The 8,217-nt window shown below is 50.5% G+C and overlaps 1 protein-coding gene across 1 annotated transcript; it reads left to right on the top strand.

The window, feature by feature from the left end:
• The first annotated feature begins 1,282 nt into the window (after positions 1-1,282).
• LOC145941394 (uncharacterized) lies at positions 1,283-6,421 on the top strand. The gene has a single exon (XM_083047514.1). It carries the CDS (start codon positions 1,283-1,285, stop codon positions 6,419-6,421), a length of 5,139 nt encoding a protein of 1,712 aa, XP_082903640.1.
• The last annotated feature ends 1,796 nt before the right edge of the window (positions 6,422-8,217 follow it).

Genomic DNA, 8,217 nt, shown 5'->3' with positions numbered 1-8,217 from the left:
GGGGCACCCGAGGTTATGCGAGAGCGGTTCCGGGTGTCTCCTCGTTCGGCTACGGGCTACGGACTGGTTTTAGGGCATCGGTACTAACATCGGGGTTAGTACCGTGTGGTATTCAGCCTGGCCGCACCGGTGGTCAGGTTGTGAGTCCCCCACAAGTCCGGTTACTCCCCCTCAGGGGTGCCGGACGAGTGCGTAAAGGCATTTCCAGTCTTAAAAAAAAAAAAAAAAAAAAAAATTGAAAATTAAAAACATGCGAAAATTAAAAATTAATACAAAATAAAAACAAATAAAAAAATTTTAGTTAAAAAAACTTGGCGCTGCTAAATTTCAAAATTATTGTACTGTATCTTAAAGTAACAAATAATTAATTTACTGCAATATATCTTACCATAACAAATAATTAATTTACTGCAATGTATTTATATATCCTAAAATAATTAATTTAATTTAAAAAATACAGAAATATTTGCAATGTAAATGCACGGAGTACGTTTGTCATTAGCATAGTGTTTAATTAATTATTGCAATGTATCTTAAAGTTAAAACAAATTAATGGAATGTTCAGAGCACGAGTCTCTGTGCATTTGCAAAGTCGAAACATTAATATTAAAACAGGACTACATTTTCTGTATAATAATGAAACCATAAAGCGTCTTATTATTCATCCGAGATTATAGAAGATAGAGGTGACAGTTTGATTCGAGAGCGACAGACCCTTGTAAACACAACACGCACGGAGTCAAGATCCCGAGGCAACGACCGCCGACCGCGTTTTTTGTGTGTTTTCGCGATCAGCTGACGGTTAAAGGTATAAACGAAAAGTCGAGAAAACACAGCCGCCACGTAAACGCGAAAAAAGGTCAAAAAACAATTAGAAGCAGAGCTCGGTCGAATTTGGAGAGTAGATCGTTTCTGGCTCGTTAACGAAAAAGGTCGAAATTATTCACGCGTAATTAGTTATTAGTACTCTGTCGCTTGCAGAACGCGCTATTGTTCTCGAACTGTCGATCGCCTCTAGTTGAAGTCGCTCGCTTCGACCCGCGTCGGCATCCCGTCGGCACGGAACCTTGTATCGTTTTCGTATTGAGAAGAATAAATTGTTTGTTTTGCTATTATTAAAAATAAGATTCGAATCTCTTTGTGCTGTGCTTCCACCCTGCCTTCACGTTCATTTTCAGTTCGCGCTAAACGAAACATTCTGGTCCTTCGAGCCGGATTCTTTAGCTTGATCCGGTACCGCACAAGTGCAGCGAAAAAGTGAACAGTGGTTATCAACGCAACCATGAGCATGGATATGGACTATCTCATCCTCGCACAAGACGAGCTGCAGATAAAAATGGCAAGCATAATAGAAAACCTCAACAAACTGGGGAAGGCGAACATCACGGCCGAAGCCATCGACGTGCGCCTCGCTCGATTGGAGAAGATATGGGAAAAATTTGATAGTCAACACGACGATTTACGAGCCAACTACTGGAAGGAAGTGAAGACCCACGACTACATCACAGGAGATTTCGCTGGACTGGCCGAAGACACATATCTAGCCACGAAAACGAAACTCATGAGTCTGCGGAAAGCATTGCCGGCACAAGCGGCAAGCGGAAATGCGGCGAGCAGCGAGCCATCGTCTGCTCGACAACGCACGACGCTTCCGCGAATACAATTGCCGCATTTCTCCGGCAAATACGCCGACTGGCCGCCGTTCCGCGACCTCTTCCTATCAGTCATCGGGACAGACAACACCATTTCAGCAGTGGAGAAACTCCACTATCTGAAGGCAAGCTTGAAGGGAGAAGCGGAGGCGCTCGTCCGCAACCTTCCGTCCATCTCAGCGAATTATCAGCGGGCATGGAACATTCTCAGCGGGCACTATGAAAATAAGCGACTCCTAGTGCGCTCGTACTTCACAACGTTCACGGCGCTCATTAAAATGAAGAGCGAGTCTGCAAGTGAGATGAAGAGAATTCTTCAGTGTGTGGCCGCCACGGTCGGCTCGCTCGAGAGCATCGAACGGCCGATCTCAAGCTGCGAAGACTTGTTCGTCCACCTGATAGTGGAGCTCCTCGACGCGCGATCGCGTAGAGATTGGGAAGACGCCATCGGAGGAACCTCAGAGCCGCCGTCCTACGTTCATATCAAGGAGTTCCTGGAGAAGCGACTGCAGACCTTGGAAGTGCTCCATCCGCAGAGGGCCGAGGGTGCCTCTAGCAAGTCCGGAGAACCCAGCGCTCGATTTGCGAGATCTCACCACGCGCAGAAACAGGAACCGAAGCGCGGTCGCTGTTCGCTCTGCAAGAAGGATCACTTCGTGATGCTGTGCGACAGCTATCAAGAAAAGTCAGCGGAGGAGAGAAAGAAGCACGTCGAGGCGAACCAACTGTGCCTCAATTGCCTCGGCAAGCATCAGGTGAGCGAGTGCCAATCAAAGAAGAATTGTTCGGCATGCCGGGGTAGACATCATACCTCGCTACACGATGCCTGTCGCCAAGTCACCTCGACGTCACACGTGGCGCAACGACCGTGTCTAGGACGGGGAGCGGTTCTCCTAGCTACCGCGCGCGTTCGGGTCGCCGACAAATTCGGCGGGTTACACGCGGCACGGGCTTTAATCGATCAGGGATCAGAGGCGTCAATGATCTCTGAGGCACTGGCGCAACGATTACGCCTTCCGCGACGATCAACCGCGATCACCGTCTTCGGCGTCGGCGGGACGCAGACCGGCACCGCGAACGGACGAGTGTCTCTCCGGGTCTTCCCACACACCACAGGGTCGCCGATGACCCTATCGGCGCTAATACTTCCTCGCCTCACAGTGTATGCCGGGGCGACGACCGCGAAGAAGGAGTCTTGGACTCATTTACGCGGATTGGAGCTGGCCGATCCCGAGTTCCAGGCCACCGACTCAATCGATATTCTCCTCGGCGCGGACGTTCATGCTGCCATTCTTGGTTGCGGCGTGGTCAAAGGGGGACTGCGAGAGCCAATCGCGCAATGCACGTCCCTCGGATGGATCCTGTCGGGCGCGATGACGACATCGCCCGAGGTCGATGCCGCTCACAGTCATTCGTGTGTCGTTGACGACACCCTGGTGAATTTAGTCAAGAAATTCTGGGAGCAAGAGGAGGCCCCACGCAGTCCGGCAGTGTGGACGAGAGAAGAGCAAGAATGCGAGGAATCATTCGTGAAGACACATTCGCGCGACGAAGACGGGAGATACGTGGTTCGATTGCCACTAGCCGACGAAACGACGGACCTAACCGGATTTCGCACCGCCTCGACACGATTGCTCGCGTGCATGGAGGGCCGATTTGCGCGCGACTCTCGACTACGCGACCTCTATCGCGAATTCATGAGCGAATACGAGAGCCTCGGCCACATGTCGCCAACGAACTCTCGCGATGCGACAGCCGACGATCGCACATGCTACCTGCCTCACCACGGGGTCTTAAAGAGCGTAGACGGGAAGGACAAGCTGCGCGTGGTATTCAACGGCTCGTCACCCTTGCCGTCCGGCACCACCCTCAACGAAAGGCTGCACGTGGGCCCAAATCTATTACCAGCTTTACCGGACATTTTGACGCGCTGGCGCCGACACAAGCACGCCATGGCCACCGACATCGAGAAGATGTACCGGCAGGTCCTCGTACATCCTTCAGACCGCAACCTCCAGAGAATTCTATGGCGCCACAACAACACGGAACCTATTCGAGACTACCAACTCAACACGGTCACGTACGGTATGGCGTGCGCACCATTCCTCGCAATTCGCACACTACGCCAACTCGCGACGGACGAAGAGACGCGGTTTCCGCTGGGATCAGCCGTGCTGCACCACGACGTCTACGTTGACGACATTTTGACGGGAGCTGCAAACCTGGAGGAAGCAAGCGAAATTCAACAACAGCTAATCGAGATTTGCAGGGCGGGCGGATTTCCGTTGAAAAAATGGTCCGCGACTGACTCGGAACTCCTCAAGGACATCCCCGCATCAGACAAAATGCGCGCCGACCTCCGAGCATGGGAACCACACGAAAGCCACGCCATGCTCGGTCTACGATGGCACCCGAGCGTGGATCAATTCGCGTACGCGATACGGAAAATTCGGCCACAACCAACGACGAAGAGGGCCGTACTGTCCGTCACCGCGCAGCTCTTCGACCCCTTAGGCTGGCTGGCGCCAGTGGTCGTGCGAGCAAAAATTTTGATTCAGTCGGTATGGTTGCAGGGTCTCGATTGGGACACTCCACTGGCAACCAAGGAAGCCGAAATTTGGGCATCGTTCAAGGGGGACCTCCAAAGTCTCGACCGCATTCGAGTGCCACGCTGGATCAACCACCATGCTGAGGACATCATCGAACTCCACGGTTTCGCCGACGCCTCAGAACGAGCGTATGCTGCAGTGCTATATTTGCGAGCCGTGAGCCCGACCGGAGAGGCCAAGATCGCTTTAGTAGCAGCAAAGTCCAGGGTCGCACCGGTGAAGCAAGTGTCTATTCCAAGGCTGGAGCTCTGCGCCGCCGCTCTGTTGTCAACACTCGCAGCGCACCTCCACTCCATCCTCGAGCTGCCGATCGCGAGCACTCACATGTGGTCAGATTCCACGGTGACCCTATCGTGGATACAAGGTCATCCGTCACGATGGAAGACTTACGTGGCCAATCGCGTTGCCGAAATTCAACGCTGCGCGCCCGAGGCACACTGGCATCACACGCCCGGAGAAGAAAACCCAGCCGATTGCGCGTCGCGAGGCCTCTCCCCCAAGGAGCTAGAGGAACACAAGCTGTGGTGGACGGGGCCGCCCTGGCTGAGGACGACCTCGGGTCCGTGGCCAGCCGGTCCTGCCTTGGAGGTCGACGCAGAATTGCCGGAACAACGCGCAAGCAGCCACGCAGCATCACACCCACGTTCGGACGAATCGACCTTGATGACACGGTACTCGTCGCTACACCGCCTCGTACGCATTTCGGCTTGGTGCCGACGATGGCGGCGACCACGACACGCCCTAGGCTCCACGCTGTCCGTAGAGGAGCTGCAAGCTGCCGAAGAGGCGTGGATTCGTGTCTCTCAGGCGTACGGATATCCACACGAGATCGCCGCGCTGGCGAGAAACAGAGAGCTGCCAAGGAAAAGCTCACTCATCAAGCTGAGCCCCTTCATAGACCACAAGGGCACTCTCAGGATAGGAGGACGATTGAGGAACGCTCCGCTCTCATTTGACGAGAAGCATCCCGCCATTCTGCCGAGCGAGTCCTATCTGACTAGGCTCATCATTGAGGCAAGTCATCGACGGACCCTACATGGAGGCACACAGTTAACCCTGGGATTAATACGCCAACGCTTCTGGGTTCCACGCGGAAGGACGCGCGTCAAGGAGGTCATCCACCGCTGCGTCACGTGCCTTCGATGGCGGGCGGCGGCAACGCAACCTGTGATGGGCGACCTCCCACGGCCACGGGTGACGCCATCGAGACCCTTTCAACACACGGGCGTCGACTACGCTGGCCCTGTCTTCCTGAGAACTACCAAAGGGCGAGGCTACAAGAGCACCAAGGCGTTCATCGCCGTTTTCGTCTGCATGAGCACCAAGGCTGTGCACTTAGACGTGGCGTCAGACTACACTGCAGAGGCCTTTCTCGCAGCCCTGCGTCGATTCACCTCTCGCAGGGGGCTGTGCGAGACCATACACAGCGACTGCGGCACAAATTTTATAGGCGCTGATCGACAACTGCGACATCTCTTCACCGCCAGCAGCAAGGAGGGACGCCATATCGCCGATGAGCTGGCACGAGACCGGATTCAATGGCGATTCAACCCTCCGGCAGCCCCCCACTTCGGAGGATTATGGGAGGCGGCGGTCAAAGCGCTCAAACAACATCTCCGTCGGGTAATCGGCGACGCGACCCTAACCTTCGAGGAGATGTCCACGCTCCTCGCGCAGGTGGAGGCCTGCCTCAACTCACGACCGCTCGAGGCGTTGTCCGAGGATCCGGATGACATCGCTGCCTTGACACCGGGGCATTTTCTGGTTGGAACCGCACTAAACAACGTACCAGAGCCGTCGCTGCTTGCGACTCCGGAAAACCGCCTTACGCGATGGCAGATGGTGCAACGGATGCACCAGCACTTCTGGGACCGGTGGTCGCGAGAATATCTACATTCGCTGAACCATCGCCCGAAGTGGTGGAAATCCGACACCGCTGTCAAGGTCGGCCGACTGTGCATCCTTCGAAATGAGACGACTCATCCAACGAAATGGCCGTTGGCGCGCGTCGTGGACTCACACCCCGGTGCAGATGGTCATGTGCGCGTTGTGACCGTGCGAACCGCGTCCTCGATGTTAAAACGACCCGTGAACCGCCTCATCCTCCTGCCGGTGGAAAGCGATCTCGAGATCGACAAGCCAACGGTTACCGACGCGTAACGTAATCAATGTTGCATCTGCGTGAGATCAATTGATTCTTTCTTTCCTTGTGATCGGTCCCCTTTCGTCATTAGTAGCATTTAAAAAAAAAAAAAAATCGCAGTAAAAGTCGTTCGGCAAACCGCTCCGAACGAAGCGGGCGGAATGTTCAGAGCACGAGTCTCTGTGCATTTGCAAAGTCGAAACATTAATATTAAAACAGGACTACATTTTCTGTATAATAATGAAACCATAAAGCGTCTTATTATTCATCCGAGATTATAGAAGATAGAGGTGACAGTTTGATTCGAGAGCGACAGACCCTTGTAAACACAACACGCACGGAGTCAAGATCCCGAGGCAACGACCGCCGACCGCGTTTTTTGTGTGTTTTCGCGATCAGCTGACGGTTAAAGGTATAAACGAAAAGTCGAGAAAACACAGCCGCCACGTAAACGCGAAAAAAGGTCAAAAAACAATTAGAAGCAGAGCTCGGTCGAATTTGGAGAGTAGATCGTTTCTGGCTCGCTAACGAAAAAGGTCGAAATTATTCACGCGTAATTAGTTATTAGTACTCTGTCGCTTGCAGAACGCGCTATTGTTCTCGAACTGTCGATCGCCTCTAGTTGAAGTCGCTCGCTTCGACCCGCGTCGGCATCCCGTCGGCACGGAACCTTGTATCGTTTTCGTATTGAGAAGAATAAATTGTTTGTTTTGCTATTATTAAAAATAAGATTCGAATCTCTTTGTGCTGTGCTTCCACCCTGCCTTCACGTTCATTTTCAGTTCGCGCTAAACGAAACATGGAACAATTAATTGAAACATAAATGTACAGAGTACGTTAATATTAGCATATTGTTCAATTTAGCAGCGCCAAGTTTTTTTAACTAAAATTTTTTTATTTTTTTTATTTTGTATTAATTTTTAATTTTCGCATAAGTTTTTAATTTTCAATTTTTTGTATAAATGTTTATTTGGCGCAACTTTTTGATATCATTATTTTTTTTAGAAATATTAATTTTACAACACAAGTTTACAGTACTTTAAACACATTATTTTTTCTATAACACTTTTTCACATGGCGCGTAAACTTGGCGCATTTTTTTTAAAAAGGTAAGTTTTTTTATAATAAATACGTAAAACAAATTATGTGTATAAAGAAATATATAATTAAGTTCCTGCTTATTAAAGATAAAGAATAATTTATAAAGAATGATTTATGTTGAAGTAATAGTTACATTAGGAATAATAATTAAATTTGGGTGTACTTCCGAAAAGCCCATACCTTTGATTTTTTTAAACTACGTATACTTACGTATTTTGACGTGCTGATTACGAATATGATAGTGAAAATTGTCGCAACTTGCATTTTCATGGTGAAAACCATAAAAAATCGTCAAAAATTGTTTTTTGGATTTATTTTATCAAATACTGGAAAATTCAAAAAATGTTTTAAACAAAAGTTGTAGATTTCTTTGAAATGTGCATTTTATGTTATATTCATTTTTGCCGTACGAGTGATAGTTTTCGAGAAAAACGATGGACTCTAAATCTTATATCTGTCCTCCCATCTAGCATGTACTTTGCAGTACATATACGATTCCATATGGGTTTGCAACTTTCCACGCAAAGCGAGGCCATATATTGGTACTTCTACGCAGTACTGCGGACATGGGTTGGGTTGGGTTAGTTTTTGAGTGGGGTGGGGGTGCAGGGGGAGGGGCTCCACCCCTCCCCCGCCCGGCGGAGCCCCTGGCTCCTTATTGTCGTACCCATATACGATTCCACATGGGTTTGCAACTTTCCACGCAAAGCGA

Source organism: Prenolepis imparis, unplaced genomic scaffold (assembly GCF_030444845.1).
Source record: "Prenolepis imparis isolate NDT839.2.m4 unplaced genomic scaffold, iyPreImpa1.0 SCAF_10, whole genome shotgun sequence".
Classification (NCBI taxonomy): domain Eukaryota; kingdom Metazoa; phylum Arthropoda; class Insecta; order Hymenoptera; family Formicidae; genus Prenolepis; species Prenolepis imparis.
Note: the sequence above shows the minus strand (reverse complement) of the source record. Positions and strands in the feature narration are given on the sequence as shown.